Genomic DNA, 21,488 nt, shown 5'->3' with positions numbered 1-21,488 from the left:
CAGTATGTAAACTGTGCGGGGACAATCAGTATGTAAACTGTGCGGGGACAATCAGTATGTAAACTGTGCGGGGACAATCAGTATGTAAACTGTGCGGGGACAATCAGTATGTAAACTGTGCGGGGACAATCACTATGTAAACTGTGCGGGGACAATCAGTATGTAAACTGTGCGGGGACAATCAGTATATAAACTGTGCGGGGACAATCAGTATGTAAACTGTGCGGGGACAATCATTATGTAAACTGTGCGGGGACAATCAGTATGTAAACTGTGCGGGGACAATCAGTATGTAAACTGGACGGGGACAATCAGTATGTAAACTGTGCGGGGACAATCAGTATGTAAACTGTACAGGGACAATCAGTATGAAAACTGTGCGGGGACAATCAGTATGTAAACTGTGCGGGGACAATCAGTATGTAACCTGTGCGGGGACAATCAGTATGTAAACTGTGCGGGGACAATCAGTATGTAAACTGTGCGGGGACAATCAGTATGTAAACTGTGCGGGGACAATCACTTTGTAAACTGTGGCGGGGACAATCAGTATGTAAACTGTGGCGGGGACAATCAGTATGTAAACTGTAAGGGGACAATCAGTATGTAAACTGTGCGGGGACAATCAGTATGTAAACTGTGCGGGGACAATCACTATCTAAACTGTACAGGGACAATCACTATGTAAACTGTGGGGGGGACAATCAGTATGTAAACTGTGCGGGGACAATCAGTATGTAACCTGTGCGGGGACAATCAGTATGTAAATTGTACAGGGACAATCAGTATGTAACCTGTAAGGGGACAATCAGTATGTAAACTGTACACGGACAATCAGTATGTAAACTGTGCGGGGACAATCAGTATGTAAACTGTACAGGGACAATCACTATGTAAACTGTGGGGGGGACAATCACTATGTAAACTGTGCGGGGACAATCAGTTTGTAAACTGTGCGGGGACAATCAGTATGTAAACTGTGCGTGGACAATCAGTATGTAACCTGTGCGGGAACAATCAGTATGTAAACTGTACAGGGACAATCAGTATGTAAACTGTGCGGGGACAATCAGTATGTAACCTGTGCGGGGACAATCAGTATGTAACCTGTACGGTGACAATCACTTTGTAAACTGTGGCGGGGACAATCAGTATGTAAACTGTGCGGGGACAATCAGTATGTAAACTGTGGCGGGGACAATCAGTATGTAAACTGTGCGGGGACAATCACTATGTAAACTGTACAGGGACAATCAGTATGTAAACTGTGCGGGGACAATCACTATGTAAACTGTGCGGGGACAATCAGTATGTAAACTGTACAGGGACAATCAGTATGTAAACTGTAAGGGGACAATCAGTATGTAAACTGTGCGGGGACAATCACTATGTAAACTGTGCGGGGACAATCACTATCTAAACTGTACAGGGACAATCACTATGTAAACTGCGGGGGGGACAATCAGTATGTAAACTGTGCGGGGACAATCAGTATGTAACCTGTAAGGGGACAATCAGTATGTAAATTGTACAGGGACAATCAGTATGTAACCTGTAAGGGGACAATCAGTATGTAAACTGTACACGGACAATCAGTATGTAAACTGTGCGGGGACAATCAGTATGTAAACTGTACAGGGACAATCAGTATGTAAACTGTGGGGGGGACAATCACTATGTAAACTGTGCGGGGACAATCAGTATGTAAACTGTGGCGGGAACAATCAGTATGTAAACTGTGCGGGGACAATCACTTTGTAAACTGTACAGGGACAATCAGTATGTAAACTGTGCGGGGACAATCACTATGTAAACTGTGGCGGGGACAATCAGTATGTAAACTGTGCGGGGACAATCAGTATGTAAACTGTGGCGGGGACAATCAGTATGTAAACTGTGCGGGGACAATCAGTATGTAAACTGTGCGGGGACAATCAGTATGTAAACTGTGCGGGGACAATCACTATCTAAACTGTACAGGGACAATCACTATGTAAACTGCGGGGGGGACAATCAGTATGTAAACTGTGGCGGGGACAATCAGTATGTAACCTGTGCGGGGACAATCAGTATGTAAATTGTACAGGGACAATCAGTATGTAACCTGTAAGGGGACAATCAGTATGTAAACTGTACACGGACAATCAGTATGTAAACTGTGCGGGGACAATCAGTATGTAAACTGTGCGGGGACAATCACTATGTAAACTGTGCGGGGACAATCACTATCTAAACTGTACAGGGACAATCACTATGTAAACTGCGGGGGGGACAATCAGTATGTAAACTGTGCGGGGACAATCAGTATGTAACCTGTAAGGGGACAATCAGTATGTAAATTGTACAGGGACAATCAGTATGTAACCTGTAAGGGGACAATCAGTATGTAAACTGTACACGGACAATCAGTATGTAAACTGTGCGGGGACAATCAGTATGTAAACTGTACAGGGACAATCAGTATGTAAACTGTGGGGGGGACAATCACTATGTAAACTGTGCGGGGACAATCAGTATGTAAACTGTGGCGGGAACAATCAGTATGTAAACTGTGCGGGGACAATCACTTTGTAAACTGTACAGGGACAATCAGTATGTAAACTGTGCGGGGACAATCACTATGTAAACTGTGGCGGGGACAATCAGTATGTAAACTGTGCGGGGACAATCAGTATGTAAACTGTGGCGGGGACAATCAGTATGTAAACTGTGCGGGGACAATCAGTATGTAAACTGTGCGGGGACAATCAGTATGTAAACTGTGCGGGGACAATCACTATCTAAACTGTACAGGGACAATCACTATGTAAACTGCGGGGGGGACAATCAGTATGTAAACTGTGGCGGGGACAATCAGTATGTAACCTGTGCGGGGACAATCAGTATGTAAATTGTACAGGGACAATCAGTATGTAACCTGTAAGGGGACAATCAGTATGTAAACTGTACACGGACAATCAGTATGTAAACTGTGCGGGGACAATCAGTATGTAAACTGTACAGGGACAATCACTATGTAAACTGTGGGGGGGACAATCACTATGTAAACTGTGCGGGGACAATCAGTATGTAAACTGTGCGGGGACAATCAGTATGTAAACTGTGCGGGGACAATCAGTATGTAAACTGTGCGGGGACAATCAGTATGTAAACTGTGCGGGGACAATCATTATGTAAACTGTGCGGGGACAATCAGTATGTAAACTGTGCGGGGACAATCACTATGTAAACTGTGCGGGGACAATCAGTATGTAAACTGTGCGGGGACAATCAGTATGTAAACTGTGCGGGGACAATCAGTATGTAAACTGTGCGGGGACAATCAGTATGTAACCTGTGCGGGGACAATCAGTATGTAAACTGTGCGGGGACAATCAGTATGTAAACTGTGCGGGGACAATCACTATGTAAACTGTGCGGGGACAATCAGTATGTAACCTGTGCGGGGACAATCAGTATGTAACCTGTGCGGGGACAATCAGTATGTAAACTGTGCGGGGACAATCAGTATGTAACCTGTGCGGGAACAATCACTATGTAAACTGTGCGGGGACAATCAGTATGTAAACTGTACAGGGACAATCACTATGTAAACTGTGCGGGGACAATCAGTATGTAAACTGTACAGGGACAATCACTATGTAAACTGTGGGGGGGACAATCACTATGTAAACTGTGCGGGGACAATCACTATATGAACTGTGGGGGGGACAATGAGTATGTAAACTGGACGGGGACAATCAGTATGTAAACTGTGCGGGGACAATCAGTATGTAAACTGTGCGGGGACAATCAGTATGTAAACTGTGCGGGGACAATCAGTATGTAAACTGTGCGGGGACAATCAGTATGTAAACTGTGCGGGGACAATCAGTATGTAAACTGTGCGGGGACAATCACTATGTAAACTGGACGGGGACAATCAGTATGTAAACTGTGCGGGGACAATCAGTATGTAAACTGTACAGGGACAATCAGTATGAAAACTGTGCGGGGACAATCAGTATGTAAACTGTGCGGGGACTATCAGTTTGCAAACTGTGCGGGGACAATCAGTATGTAAACTGTGCGGGGACAATCACTATGTAAACTGTGCGGGGACAATCAGTATGTAAACTGTGCGGGGACAATCAGTATGTAAACTGTGCGGGGACAATCAGTATGTAAACTGTGCGGGGACAATCACTATGTAAACTGTACAGGGACAATCAGTATGTAAACTGTACAGGGACAACACTATGTAAACTGTGCGGGGACAATCAGTATGTAACCTGTGCGGGGACAATCAGTATGTAAACTGTACAGGGACAATCAGTATGTAACCTGTGCGGGAACAATCACTATGTAAACTGTGCGGGGACAATCAGTATGTAAACTGTGCGGGGACAATCAGTATGTAACCTGTGCGGGGACAATCAGTATGTAAACTGTGCGGGGACAATCAGTATGTAAACTGTGCGGGGACAATCAGAATGTAAACTGTGCGGGGACAATCAGTATGTAAACTGTGCGGGGACAATCAGTATGTAACCTGTGCGGGGACAATCAGTATGTAAACTGTGCAGGGACAATCAGTATGTAAACTGTGCGGGGACAATCAGTATGTAAACTGTGCGGGGACAATCAGTATGTAACCTGTGCGGGGACAATGAGTATGTAATCTGTGCGGGGACAATCAGTATGTAAACTGTGCGGGGACAATCAGTATGTAACCTGTGCGGGGACAATCAGTATGTAAACTGTGCGGGGACAATCAGTATGTAAACTGTGGCGGGGACAGTCAGCATGTAAACTGACCCGAGAAAATCAGCTTGTAAACTGAACCGAGAAAATCAGCATGTAAACTGGACGGGGACAATCAACATGTAAACTGTACGTTGACAATCAGCATGTAAGCTGTGTGGGGACAGTCAGCATATAAACTGTACAGAGAGAATCAGCATGTAACCTGTACAGGGACAATCACTATGTAAACTCTAAGGGGACAATCACTATACAAACTGTAAGAGGACAATCACTATGTAAACTGTACGGGGACAGTTAGTGTGTAAACTGTACAGAGAGAATCTGCATGTAAACTGCAAGGGGACAACACATCAACATTCTGTTTCATTATTTTTCATCTCTGCGATACAAGTTGAAGCTAGGGTATGAGTAAGAATCATCGGTCTTTACTGGTGGTAAAGTGTCTTTCGTCCTTCCCAATCAAAAGTGGATACTTGAAAGGTTTTCTCGAATGTCTGGTCTTAATATGAGTTAAATCAGAGATCGTGTGGATCGTCTCAATGGGTGATTGTACTGTCTGGTTTCTATATCACTTTACGTATAAACGGAATCCCGCTACTTACCCTGGGGTAACCTTTAGTACCGACTTGAGCACGATGCCCACTATAAACTATGAGACGGTTCTTACAGATATCTAAGAAATCATCTCAAAATGGATGAAAAGAATCAACACCTCCCTTGGGAAATCTGCCATTATAAAACATCTGCTAATGTCCAAACTTAGCCATCTTTTGCTTACTTTTCCCAAACCGTCGGGATCTTTCTTGAAACACTTAAACACTATTATTGTCAATTATTTTGTGGATTGACAAACCGCACGGAATAAAGAGAATCATTGTATGTAAACCCATTAAGGAAGGGGGTATAGGAATGATAAACACGTTTTTCATGTCAAAGCAATCAAACTTGTGTGGTTTAGATAACCCATAAGCTTCTGAGTATTTTTTAAATAAGCAGGTGCAAAACGGATGGTTTTTCGAATATGGGATCTGATTATATTAAAACATTGTCATGGTGTGATAAAGGCAAAATGACTTTCAGGTCACCGAAGAAACAAAACTCCAGTGCAGATTGTTGCATAGAATAGGGGGGTTGGAGGTGTCCATTCTTAGATATATACTCATGGAAAATTTAAGGGAACGCATGTTTCTTAGGGCTATTCAAAATTTCTGTTTACTAACTTCAGCGCTGTGTATTATCACTTATGGAGGGGGCGGGTTTACCTTTAACTACAAAACAGATCTTGTGCGTGTTGATGGCAGGATAACAAGTGTACGATATCTTGACGAGATCTTGAACCCGATTGTGATCCCCTTTGCGCGTACAGCAGGCAAATGTTCGAGTTCCAGCATGACAATGCCCGCCCTCACATCGTTCATGTTTGTCGGGACAGACTGAGGGCTGCAGGTGTCCGGGTGTTGCAATGGCCGGGCTAAAGGTCCTGACCTTAACCCCATCGAACATCTTTGGGATGTTCTTGGACGCAATGTTCGGGACAGACCTGTTCAACCCAACAATTTGGATGAACTTTTCGTGGTTCTCCAGGAAGAACGACGTAGAATTGGTACCATCCGTACACTCATTCGCAGCATGCCACGACGATGCCAAGCAGTCCTCCAGAGACATGGGGGACACACCCGATATTGATTTTCATCACTTGACATAAGCCTTTTCATCTGTATGAACTTTTATCTTCAAAGATTAAAAGTAACAGCTATTTCATGCGTTCCCTTATATTTTTCCATGGGTATATTTTGAAATAACTTCCATGGATGGTTGACACAGGACTGTGACCATATGTTCAATCTGAAACGCAGCAGGATAAGTCTTTAAGGTCACATATACTCTAATAGGGTACAAATGCAAAATCACTTGCTGACATCGTTATAAATGAAACCTCGTCATTAAGACTGCTCAATTCGATCTTTAATTACCTTAAATCGATCTTTTTGTCAAGAGTGCACACTTCTCAACCACAAACGAAATTTCAACCAATCAGAGCAGAGTGTCTCCGTGACGCAATAGTGGGTATAGAAATGAGGGTCTGTGCAGTATTCATCTACATTTCAGGGGTTAAACTATTTCGTTTACAGGTTTGTACAAACCTGAAATCTCGAAAGCTGATGAGAGAAATGAAAGCTATATGTTCTCACAATCTACTATCATTTAGATTTGTCTCCTGCTTTGCCTAGTTTTCGAGTTACAACCCTTGTTTTCATAGACGATTCTGTCAAAATCACTTGGTGTCGCTAGGTTGTAGTCCGTGTTAGGTGGTATAAACCTACACATTATTTGTCATTATACACTTGATGCTCAGTTAATGAATTTACACCAGATATAATTAGTGGTAACGCCACTTAGATTACCCGACAAAGGTCCCCATTTGGCATTTCTTTTGTCTGGATCGATCAAAGGATTAACCGATAACACGCTGATTGATTAATTAGTTTTATGGGGATTAAAATGGTGGATTTGTCAAAAGGTAGTGTTTATGCATGTACATTTGCTAATCTATACTGAATACACTCTGTCGTGTCTGTGTCTATGTAAAACAACACCCTTCTTTCAAAGGATTACCTGCCAATACATTGATTGATTGCTCATTATTGGCTAACTAAATAACTTTTTAAAAAGAATGACGGACACTATGCAATCAGTTGCCAGGTGTGCTATCTTGGGTGACCAATGAAACTATACAGCAATGTGAAAAACCTGAAACGATACATCACGTTTTCGTATATTAGACTGTTAAAAGACACATCATTTGGGAAATCAGCAGATGGATTATATATCACTTGTTTTTGTGGAGATTGATGGATACATTCCTCGAAGAAGGTAATAGCCTGACATTGCTCCTATAACTTTAATTTTAATATTTCCATTTTTGTTTGTAATAAGTTGTCGTAGCTTTCAACAGAATCATTGTTTTCGTCGTGAAGTGTAATGATGCAGACGACATACACTAGGGCGTGGGTGCGAATTATGATTCATATAGGAAAACTATGAAATGTCCACATATTACATTCCTGTTATACATTCGCAGGTCGCTTCTTTTTATTAAGTTGCAAGCAAGTGCATGCAAGTATGATTATAAAGTAATTAGGATTATGAGACCAAGTATAAAGACGTATATTGACAAGTGTCTACATACTGGTGAGTGAACGTTACAAACCAAGTAAATTTAGCAAGTGAAGAAATTTATCGCGCAGTATTTTCACTTCGACCCCGACCTTGCTTAGGTTATGTTACAGGTTGTGTCATGCAAACTCCGTCTGGTAATGATTCAAATACATATTTATGTAGTTTTGATTTTCTCACTTGATGAGAACAAACCATACATAATCTCATTAATTCAATGGATTTGACTTCACGATTTTCAAAAATGGTGGCGCCCTGTCTGAGGATGAATGCTATTCAAGTTTGTTTTCACCCACTTACAAAATCAAAATTACTTTCTACTGGTAGTAAAATATGTATTTTATTGATGGACAATAGGATTTTGCATGACATTGCTTATAACATAACAATTTCAGTCTTGGAAGCGGTCAATATAAGGGGTCAATATAATATTACTTACGATAATATTGTCACTTCGACCACAACCTCGTTTCCGAGGAAGAAAGCGATATGTCCATGCAAAATCCTTTTGGTCAGCAATGTGAACTAAGCAGTCTTGATTTTATGAACACGATGAAACTTGAACTCCATTTTCTATCCTGGAAGCGTGGTTGGGGGCGAACCATCCGATTTAGTATATACCACAGGCTTCCAAAAAGCTCACTTCGCACACACTAACAACCAATTTAAGCACAAACTACGGAGTCTGGTGGAAATCTGTGCATAGTGACACCATCACCTGACCCCAAGGAACAATTGACGGCAACACAACAATTCGGCATGTCTTTGGTGACGTCTAAAAATCAGCAAAATGACGAGCTTCCTACACATTTTCTATACATTTAAAGAGAAATCGTTCCTTCTATGACGTCACTGAAGGTCTCTGACGACAGAGTTACGTAACCTGTCTGCGGTTTCGTTTGCGGGCGAGTGAGAAGCAGACGGCTTTTAAGCAACTTTTAAGCGCTTGGTATTAATTAACCACAAGTTTTGTTTGTTTTGTTTTTTTTTAAAAATGGTGTTTCGTTTATGACTAACCAAAAGTCTTTCATATGCAGTGATAAATTGAGTACCAAAATATTGAGTTTAGTGGTCCTTTAAGGCCACTACTGTGATTAGTATACATATATGATATTGTAGATGGCATCAACAGCAATTTCCGACGACTTGCTGATAACACATCAGTGTGTAATATTGTAGAAGATCCAAACAAAGCAACAAGAATTTGGAATAATGACTCAAATCGCATTTATGATTGGGCCGATACGTAGCAAGCCAACAAAAACGGAAACGATTTTATTCTCTCTCAAAGTAAATACCTCTATGTTCATCCATAGAAATGAAAGGAAATCAAGTAAATAAAGTACGTTTCGATAAACATTAAGGTGTTTATCTTCAAAAAGATTGCTATTGAAAAAAACAAAACAATTTGAAGAAATAGTAAAGGTTGCAAGAACAATGGTAAATCTTTAAATATTGAATAACTAGACATACATTAGAATGTATGTATACCTACACGCTTCAAAATATGAAACACAAATTGAAATACAAATATGATACGTACAATTTTGTTTACACATGTAAACTCAAGCATCTTTTTATAGTTGCACATTATTTCTGGAATGTTTTAAAAGATCATGCTTGACCAAACGCAACCAAAATTGATTTTAAAAGGTTTTATAAATAATGATTGTCATGATGTGCGTGGATGTCATGCAGCAGGAATATCAGGCACAATGTTTTTTTCTCACGTGAAAAGCATTAGTACAGTATGTGACTATAAAAGACTCAAATGAATCTCACAATTTCATCCACGATCTTTGCAAGTACTGTACACGAAAATGAGACGTCTCAACGCTGCCGATCGAAATCAGGCAATTGGGCGATTGCAAGCTGCCGAATCAAAGAGTGAGGTGGCAAGGATCTTCAACGTTCATTCCTGCACAATATCTCGATTATGGGATCGATTTCATCAAGCAAATTCGACAAATGACCGTCAAAGATCCGGAAGACGTAGAGTCCTCCTGATCTCACCATACCTGCCCAAGATTGGTACATCCAGGTAACCCACTTACGTGACCGCCATCGTACCCCCCGGGACACAGCACAAGAACATTTTGGAGCCCGAAGAGTGTCCGATCAGACAATCAGGAACCGTCTTCGAGAAGTAGGAGCACGTGCCAAACGTCCAAAGCTTGCCCACTCCTTGACACGACTACATCGACCGCGACGAGTGAGATGGTGCAACGCGGTTCTGCCATGGAACGTGGCAAACTGGAGGCGCAAATGGTTTAGCGATGAATCCCGCTATCTCCTCAGGCGGCGTGATGGTAGAGACCATGTCTACAGACGACGTCATGAACGTTTTGCTCCCAACTGCATCAGACAGGTGGACACATTCGCTGAAGTGAGCGTTATGGTGAGGAGCGATCTCATAGATCCGCAGGTCGGAACTTGTGCTTGTCCAAGGCAATCTGACGGCTAATCGATACATCCACCAGATTCTCCTTCCGCACGTCCTTCACCTTGTTGACCATCAACGGCAGCTCTGAGAAAACGGGACAAGGCCAGGCCCCACACAGCACGTGCCACCGTGGACTACCTGCCCAATAATAACATCAATACCCTTCGCTGAAATATGGACAAGATAGCAATGCATTGCTCCACAACATTTAATTCATGCATCTTTTTTTTCCGCTGATCTACACGTCCTTGAATAACACCAAATTTTCATTGATATTTGGGTTTTCCGTTTCTTTTTCTGAAGAGTGTATTATATACTTCCACACCTCGACAATTGTTGCCACATATGGGACAACTGTACGACAGAACAATCTATGATTCTAGAAAATGAACAATTAGACGCTCTAAGAACGACTTGTGGAGCCGTGAGGGGAACTAGCCATGCAAAAATCTACAAAGAGACAATTATCATACCATTAGTTAACCTTGAGAAATCAAGAAACATACTTGACTCCACAAAATGAATAATAATCTTACTCCAAACTACCTATCTCATTCAAATAGATTCAAATTATTCTAAAGTCTTATGCATGCAGTTGCTATGAACCATTTATTATAATTTGTGTAGACCTTTTCCCAATTATCATGCATCTCATGTCTTTGTGGAAATAAATGTTTTCTGAAATAATTCATTGCTTTTATACTGTATTAATTATTGATTTAAACATATTTATTTCCGATGAAGGGAACCGGATTGGTAAACAAGCATAAGCTTATACAAATACGCTCCAGGATACAGCAGAAAGATGAGTAAACATGCCATGATGAATGTACAGTGTTGCAAAAGTAATGCCAATCATTGTTAAATTGTATACATATGTGTATACATATATGTATGTCATACAGGCAAGCTATTTTGGATGAAATCTTCCTGTTAAATTTATAAACGAGTGCACTGAAATTAAAAGTTCTTTATTTTCTGATGAGGAACAGTTTTTGTTTCCGAACAAAATTGAATTTAGGTCGAAACCTGCAGGGTAAAAATACATAATTTGAAGTGTATCGTTGTAAAGAGAAATAATGAGCACAGTCTTCATAGTCACGTGAATCTTTCATATTTGTGCGCATTACGCTCACTACATTCACCTCAACGCCGAGAATGTATACTTTGACAGAATCAGCCTCCGACATTTAAATCAAACTTACTGTAGACAGGTGAATCGTTCGAAAAAACATTTTTGAACATCGATAGGCTCGGTGATTCTTTTTGTTCGGTTGGTAATGAATCCCACAATTTAACAGTATCCGGGAGAAAGGGCCCAGCATGATTTATAGTTTTACAGTTTATAATCTGAAGATTTGAATTGTCGCGCAGATTATAATAACCAACGACATGTGATACTTTAGGCGGAGCAAGGTTGCCAAGGCAACCTGGTATAGTGTTAATAACTACTTTGTAAAACATAGTTATTTCATGAAAGTATCGTCTACGGCATAACGGGTGACTATTGCTTTCTTTGTATACTTTATGCTGACTGGTACCACGAACTGCATCGGGATTAAGCTTTTCAAGTGTGTCAGCTTACTGTTTGGTACAATTATCCCCTCTAGGGTTGCAATAATAAAAAAAACCCCTGGTTATATGAACTGTTTGTACATGGTTTCTAGGGTTCATGGCCTTGAAGACTAAAATCGTGACGCTTCTCGGTTCAACGAGCGTAGCCTCCGCGGTACTTCCGACGCAATGTTATGGCTGAATGAACGCGGCGCGCCCACATGGAAGCTCTTGCAAATTACTAAGAAAACAGTGACTTGTTTGAGTGGTATATTTAGAAGTTGGAAGTCAAACGGAGTAAGTGTATATGGATGACAACGTCTTTAATACTAGAAGAACCTGTATCGAAACCTGTGTCGTGTTCTAGTATTAAAGAAGTCACCCATATACTCTTTTTCTACAAAGAAACAGGATTAACGTGGACGCACTTTGATTCCGGCAGATATAAAAATATAAATAAAGTTATTTACACATTTTCATTTTCTTCAGTATGCATTTATTGAATTCGACATTAAAGTTTCATTATCCATGGTAAATCACATTTCTGTCAGTCTGTTTTCGAGTTTAAGACAAGTTGAGAAGTTCAGACACATGGCCTGTATAGGCGATGTCCCCGATGATGTTGTGTCCAAGATCGTTTCTTCGGTGACATCTTGATGATCTTGTGGTGGTCTCAGAAAATCCTTACCAAACTTTATGCTTTATGGCGAATTTGGTAGAGCACCATTAAATATACGAATCCATGTCAACATGTTGTCCTTTTGGAATAAACTCGCATCGAGACGATCTCATGTGTTATACGAATACACTAGTGATGATTATGAACAACACCCTCATGTGTTATACGAATACATTGATGATGATTATGAACAACACCCTCATGTGTTATACGAATACATTAGTGATGATTATGAACAACACCCTCATGTGTTATACGAATACATTAGTGATGATTATGAACAACACCCTCATGTGTTATACGAATACATTAGTGATGATTATGAACAACACCCTCATGTGTTATACGAATACACTAGTGATGATTATGAACAACACCCTCATGTGTTATACGAATACATTGGTGATGATTATGAACAACACCCTCATGTGTTATACGAATACATTAGTGATGACTATGAACAACACCCTCATGTGTTATACGAATACATTAGTGATGATTGTGAACAACACCCTCATGTGTTATACGAATACATTGGTGATGATTATGAACAACACCCTCATGTGTTATACGAATACATTATTGATGATTATGAATAACACCCTCATGTGTTATACGAATACATTAGTGATGATTATGAACAACACCCTCATGTGTTATACGAATACATTAGTGATGATTATGAACAACACCCTCATGTGTTATACGAATACATTAGTGATGATTATGAATAACACCCTCATGTGTTATACGGATACACTAGTGATGACTATGAATAACACCCTCATGTGTTATACGAATACATTAGTGATGATTATGAACAACACCCTCATGTGTTATACGAATACATTAGTGATGATTATGAACAACACCCTCATGTGTTATACGAATACATTAGTGATGATTATGAATAACACCCTCATGTGTTATACGGATACACTAGTGATGATTATGAACAACACCCTCATGTGTTATACGAATACATTATTGATGATTATGAATAACACCCTCATGTGTTATACGAATACATTGGTGATGATTATGAACAACACCCTCATGTGTTATACGAATACATTAGTGATGATTATGAAAAACAGCCTCATGTGTTATACGAATACATTAGTGATGATTATGAACAACACCCTCATGTATTATACGAATACATTAGTGATGATTATGAAAAACAGCCTCATGTGTTATACGAATACATTAGTGATGGTTATGAACAACACCCTCATGTGTTATACGAATGGATTAGTGATGATTATGAACAACACCCTCATGTGTTATACGAATACATTATTGATGATTATGAATAACACCCTCATGTGTTATACGAATACATTAGTGATGATTATGAACAACACCCTCATGTGTTATACGAATACATTAGTGATGGTTATGAACAACACCCTCATATGTTATACGAATACATTAGTGATGATTATGAATAACACCCTCATGTGTTATACGAATACACTAGTGATGATTATGAACAACACCCTCATGTGTTATACGAATACATTAGTGATGGTTATGAACAACACCCTCATGTGTTATACGAATACATTAGTGATGATTATGAATAACACCCTCATGTGTTATACGAATACATTGGTGATGATTATGAACAACACCCTCATGTGTTATACGAATACATTAGTGATGATTATGAATAACACCCTCATGTGTTATACGAATACATTAGTGATGATTATGAATAACACCCTCATGTGTTATACGAATACATTGGTGATGACTATGAACAACACCCTACGGCATACACTGGGTTACACTCCATAATACAACTATTTGACAGAATCGGTTTATCTGAAATATATAAAAATCCCTCGGCATTTTCTGTTCAGTTGGTGACTAATGCAGTTGGTGAGGAATTCAATTATCTTTATAAACGTATATCACTTAATTCCTACATCATTCATCCCCTAAAAATATCATAATTGGGTCAATTTACCAACACTTTACAAGATCATGTGGCCTGTCAATTGTAAGCTTAACAAATGTTTATCACTTTTTACCTCTCACTTGTATAAATTGTTACATAAATAACTGATCATCATGGCGCATGTTTATATTTATATACATCTGTTAATCTTGTATATTCTTTGTTCTTGTACCACCGATGAAGACGAAGAATAAAGTTCTAAAGAAGCGAAGATCATAACTATGTTTTGAAAAGATTTCTGTCTATTTCCGACATGGATTATGTTTCCCGGAAACTTATCTTTAGCTTTGGCGGTACTTCCCTAATTAGCTCTTCCGGGTAGCCTTTCGGGTCATCTGAAAAATAAAATAAATTGTAGACTTCCCGGTACGACACCGTTTCTAGTGTTTCCTAATTTACGCGGTATTTTAGACTTCTTAGACAACTGACCGCCGGTACAACGTTTTCAGCACTGACGTTAATGTGCTACTCCCATCAGCAATCATGCTGAAGTATAACACCCACATGTTTATGGCTTTGAACGGAGTTAATGACATTGTCATTCATGGCTAGATTCGGCATTGAAGTGGGTTGCAGTTTACGAGTAAAACGTATTGATTCTGCCTTGTTGGGATTAAAAGATACTTGCCATGTTTCTGTCCACTCCGACATACGCTCTAAATCATCGTTCATTACTGTAGTATTTACATCGGGGTCATCAATGACTCTATATAAAGAAGTATCATCAGCAGGAAGGCCTATATTACTATTTATACATTTAACTATATCATTTATATAAGCAATAAACAAGAGCCCAATACTGAACCCTGGGGTACTCCTGCAAAAACAGCTTTATTATTAGATCTAAATCCATTAACCACGACACATTATTCTCTATTTTCAAGATAACTCTCAAACCATTTTAATAAATTATGCTGTATGTTATAAATGACAGCCTTGTGCCAAACTTGTGCTTTACTTACATCACACAATTTCTGCTTCTTTATCTACAGCACCGGAAATGAAACCATATTACTACGTCAACTGATTAACAGTAGAATCTCCTGGTTTGAATCTGGATTGGAGATGAGAAACTATGTCATCATCTCTAAAATAATTGAACACGTGTTTGAAAACACACTTTTCAAAGATTTTTGTCAGACAGCTTATGAGTGCAACGGGTCGATAATTGGACCAGTCCTTAATACTACCTTTCTAGTGAATAGGAACGACAGAAGCTTCCTTCCAAACTTGGGGAAAGGTATTTTCAGAAAGGGATTGTTTAAAGACATGTGACAGACGTACGGCTAGACCTCGAGCGTTTAGTTTTAGAAACTTATTGCTGATTCCGTCTGGCCGTATTGCCCTTGTAGTGTCTACTGAATAAAGCATAACATAAACTTCGTTTGGACTCAGATAAACGTCACTTAAATAATTATCAGTATACGAAACAACTTTTATCAATATTCCTGTTTGGATAACTAACTTTTGATGTTTGATTTTTGAAATATTCATTCATTATGTTTACAATTTCGGTGCTGTCGTCATGACGTAGATCAGTAAGTACTGGGGAAAAGAACTTCATGAAGATTTGCCTTTTGCATAAATTTTAATCAGACCCCACCACACGTTCGTTCCATGCTTGTCATCAACTGATCCCTCAGTTCTGTCTGTATATAATTGTTTTGCCATTCTGACGGATGATATAGCTTTATTTCTGTAAGGGCTGAATTTTGTTCAATCGAAAGGCAAGTTGCGCCGTTCAGCAGTTTTGTAGGCGGGTTTCATTGTTCATCCATGGCACGTCATTTGGCCTGTTAGTGGTAATTATGTTTGGCACTTGTTTGTTACATAAAGTAGTTATGGCATTGTTTATCGTTTAATGTTACTTGATTTACATCACCAGAAGAAAGCATTGTATTCCAGTCAAAGGAGCTAAGTTCCTCAGCAAGGCCTTCGATGTCGGTTGACGTATAATCATAATTCTTCTTTTATAAGTAACCGTTTTAGTTATTTTCCCCTTCAAAGTAGCATATTCAGGATAGTGATCACTACATATAGCATCAAGTAGACCGGAATCCAGCACAGCAACAACATGTGATACAAAGATTAGATCAATCAAGGTACCAGAGGCAGGGGTAATCCTTGTAGGATCAGTTATGATTTGAGATGGTCCATTTATGAATTGGATTTGATCACTTCTGCTAAGATTTGTTTTAAGAATATCTTTATTAAAATCACCAGACACAATTGTAATCAAGTCAAGATCAACAGCGTTACTAACAGATTCTTCAGTTACATTCAAGTAGTCGTCGCTTCTATCTGTCCTATAAAATGCCCCAATGAGGTAATTTCGTTTCGTATATCTTATTTTAGCCCATATCGCTTCAAGTGCAGGCAAGTATAAATTATTCATACATTCGGAAGACAAATAGCTCTTAATATATACCGCTACACCTCCACCCCTACCCTGTCTGTCTTTTCTTAATGATAAATGGAAATCTGGGATGTTTATATCAATGCTGTCTCCCCTATACCATGATGCAACCATGATTCCGTAATACAAATGACATCATATGATTCCAGTTGAGCCTGGAGTGTATCTAGTTTATCTCCAAGACTACATACGTTCACGTGTGTTATCCTTAGATCATTGTTTCGTAATGGTCCGGGATTTGGGTGAACATCACCAGTGATCAAAAGAAGAATGACAATCAGAGAAATTTGTTTGCTGTAATGACAAAGTACCGAGAATTCATAACACTGTTTTCTAAATTTACAGGCAGATTTGCTGTGAATATGACTAACAAATGTATTGATTATTGATTGTATCACATTAAATTTAATGAAGCAGCACTTACACGAGCCCTTACCTTGTTGTGCCAATCAATATTCATGTCCACACAGTATCGGCATGTATTTGAGAGTGCATGAGTTCATCCGTATACTGGAGGGGAACCTCAATCATGCAACAGGACCCTCAGACAATTATTAAAGACGTTGAAATTAAAAATATCAAACGTTTCATTTCAAAACATGTAGGTGGGTGATATGGTACCTAACAGATATTGTCGTGATATTTTAGAGTTTTGTTTTACTTTAGTATATTGACATAAAACTGTTTAACAAACTATCATGTATAAACAAGCGGTAAATGTGTTTCTTATCAAATGGCTTAAATGTCATGTTAATATAACAACATAGGTGTTCTCACACATGTGTACATATCACGGCGTGTCCGCCTTTACTGCTGTCACATGTGTGCGTGCATGTTCTTACGTGTGTGTACGTGTTGTGACACTTGTGCGTGCTTCTTGTTACGCGTGTACTCGTGTTGCGACACGTTTGTGTACGTGCTGTGACACGTGTGCGTGCTTGTTACGCCTGAGTTCGTGTTGTGACGTGTCAGTGAACGTGTTGCAGTTCCATACTAACTTGGAGCCAGATGACCTGCTGCACTACTTTGGTACCCGACATGAAGAACAAGGTAAGTCCTCCTTCTCCTCCTCCTCCTCCTCCTCCTCCTCCTCATCATCATCATCATCATCATTATCATCATCATCATCAGTGTCAGAATTTGTGTCAGATGCTGTCGGTCAACGTTAAGGCACTGGGATGAGTTTCGTGTGATCGTAAAAAGTCCAATTAATGTTTTTATCCAAGATGACGGCCAGGACATTACTTTCAGAACAGTTATGTAGTGCCGTGAAAAAGTTCACTGTTGTTTTTGTGAGCTTTTCAGACAGTTCAGAACAAATAATACACATTGTCAAATTCGTTAATGATTTTGCACCTAACAAAAGACACACCATTCAGGATGCCATAAAAAGGTTTGTTTGGACAGTTCACGTATATCCGAAAGCTGTCAGAGGGTGAACAGCAGACGCAGCCTGTATCATGACTCCAATGGTAACATCACCCCGTCTGTGGCATGACGTCGATGGTAACAACAGTCCGTCTGTAGCGTAACTTCGACGGTAACATCACTCCGTCTGTAGCATAACATCAACAGTAATATCACTCCGTCTGTAGCAGAACATCAACAGTAATATCACTCCGTCTGTAGCATAACATCGATGGTAGGATCACTCCGTCTGTAGCATAACATCGATGGTAACATCACTCTGTCTGTAGCATAACATCGATGGTAACATCAATCCGTCAGTATCATAACATCGATGGTAACATCACTCCGTCTCCATCATAACATCGATGGTAACATCACTCCGTCTGTAGCATAACATCGATGGTAACATCACTCCGTCTGTAGCATAACATCGATGGTAACATCACTCAGGATGCAACATAACATCGACAATAACATCACTCCGCCTGTAGCGTAACATCGATGTTACATTACTCCGTCTGTAGGATGACTTCAATGTTAGCATCACTTCGTCTGTAGCATAACATCGATGGTAACATCACTCCGTCTGTAGCACAACATCGATGGTAACACGGAGTGTGTAGCACAACATCGATGGTAACATCACTCCGTCTGTAGCATAACATCGATGTCAACATCACTCCGTCTGTAGCATAACATCGATGGTAACATCACTCAGGATGCAACATAACATCGACAATAACATCACTCCGCCTGTAGCGTAACATCGATGTTACATTACTCCGTCTGTAGGATGACTTCAATGTTAACATCACTTCGTCTGTAGCATAACATCGATGGTAACATCACTCCGTCTGTAGCACAACATCGATGGTAACACGGAGTGTGTAGCACAACATCGATGGTAACATCACTAGGTCTGTTGCATAACATCGATGCTACATCACTCCGTCTGTAGCATAACATCGATGGTAACATCACTCAGGATGCAACATAACATCGACACTAACATCACTCCGCCTGTAGCGTAACATCGATGTTACATTACTCCGTCTGTAGGATGACTTCAATGTTAACATCACTACGTCTGTAGCAAAACGTCGATGGTAACATCACTCCGCCTGTAGCATAACATCAACAGTAATATCACTCCGTCTGTAGCATAACATCAACAGTAATATCATTCCGTCTGTAGCATAACATTGATGGTAGGATCACTCCGTCTGTAGCATAACATCGATGGTAACATCACTCTGTCTGTAGCATAACATCGATGGTGACATCACTCCGTCGGTAGCATAACATCGATGGTACATCACTCCGTCTGTAGTAAAACATCGATGGTAGGATCACTCCGTCTGTAGTACAACATCGATGGTAACATCACACTGTCTGTAGCACAACATCGATGGAAACATCACTCTGTCTGTAGGATGACTTCAATGTTTACATCACTCCGTCTGTAGCATGACGTCGATGGAAACATCACTCCTTCTGTAGGATGACTTCAATCTTAACATCACTCCGTCTGTAGCATAACGTCGATGGTAACATCACTCAGCCTGTAACATAACATCGACAATAACATCACTCCGCCTGTAGCGTAACATCGATGTTACATTACTCCGTCTGTAGTATGACTTCAATGTTAACATCACTTCGTTTGTAGCATAACATTGATAGTAACACCACTCTGTCTGTAGCAAAACATCGATGGTAACACGGAGTGTGTAGCACAACATCGATGGTAACATCACTCCGTCTGTAGGACAACGTCGATGGTAACATCACTCCGTCTGTAGCATAACGTCGATGGTAACATCACTCCGTCTGTAGGATGACTTCAATGTTAACATAACTCTGTCTTTAGCACAACGTCGATGGTAACATCACTCCGTCCTTAGCGTAACTTCGACGGTAACAACACTCCGTCTGTAGCATAACATCGATGTTAACATCACTCCATCTGTAGCATAACGTAGATGGTAACATCACTCCGTCTGTAGCGTGACATCGATGTTACATCACTTCGTCTGTAGCATAAGATCGATGGTAAATTAAGTCCGTCTGTATCATAACATCGATGGTAACATCACTCCGTCTGTAGCATAACATCGATGGTAACATCACTCCGTCTGTAGCATAAGATCGATGGTAACATCACTCCGTCTGTAGGATGACTTCAATGTTAACATCACTCCGTGTGTAGCATAACGTCGATGGAAACATCACTCAGCCTGTAACATAACATCGACAGTGAGATCACTCCGTTTGTAGCATGACATCGACGTTACATCACTCCGTCTGTAGGATGACTTCAATGCTATCATCACTCCGTCTGTATCATAACATCGATGGTAACATCACTCCGTCTGTAGCATAACATCGATGGTAACATCACTCCGTCTGTAGCATAACATCGATGGTAACATCACTCCGTCTGTAGGATGACTTCAATGTTAACATCACTCCGTCTGTAGGATTACGTCGATGGTAACATCACTCAGCCTGTAACACAACATCGACAGTGAGATCACTCCGTTTGTAGCATAACATCGATGTTACATCACTCCGTCTGTAGGATGACTTCAATGCTATCACCACTCCGTCTGTAGCATAACATCGATGGTAACATCACTCCGTCTGTAGCATAACATCGATGGTAACACGGAGTGTGTAGCACAACATCGATTGTAACATCACTCCGTCTGTAGCGTAACTTCGACGGTAACAACACTCCGTCTGTAGCATAACATCGATGTTAACATCACTCCATCTGTAGCATAACGTAGATGGTAACATCACTCCGTCTGTAGCGTGACATCGATGTTACATCACTTCGTCTGTAGCATAAGATCGATGGTAAATTAAGTCCGTCTGTATCATAACATCGATGGTAACATCACTCCGTCTGTAGCATAACATCGATGGTAACATCACTCCGTCTGTAGCATAAGATCGATGGTAACATCACTCCGTCTGTAGGATGACTTCAATGTTAACATCACTCCGTGTGTAGCATAACGTCGATGGAAACATCACTCAGCCTGTAACATAACATCGACAGTGAGATCACTCCGTTTGTAGCATGACATCG

The 21,488-nt window shown here is 40.2% G+C and overlaps 1 protein-coding gene across 2 annotated transcripts in view; it reads left to right on the top strand.

The window, feature by feature from the left end:
- LOC137273097 (A disintegrin and metalloproteinase with thrombospondin motifs 6-like) overlaps window positions 1-21,488 on the top strand; it is a 111,970-nt gene that overhangs the window by 4,806 nt on the left and 85,676 nt on the right. For both annotated transcript variants that reach the window (XM_067805548.1, XM_067805549.1), the window contains exon 2: window positions 17,968-18,031. In XM_067805548.1, the coding sequence (XP_067661649.1) occupies window positions 17,968-18,031 (64 nt within the window). The remainder of the gene's footprint in view (window positions 1-17,967; window positions 18,032-21,488) is intronic.

The sequence above is a fragment of the Haliotis asinina genome, chromosome 2 (genome assembly GCF_037392515.1).
Source record: "Haliotis asinina isolate JCU_RB_2024 chromosome 2, JCU_Hal_asi_v2, whole genome shotgun sequence".
NCBI lineage: Eukaryota > Metazoa > Mollusca > Gastropoda > Lepetellida > Haliotidae > Haliotis > Haliotis asinina.
The sequence above is the reverse complement of the archived record's forward strand: the minus strand, read 5'-3'. Positions and strand labels throughout refer to the sequence as shown.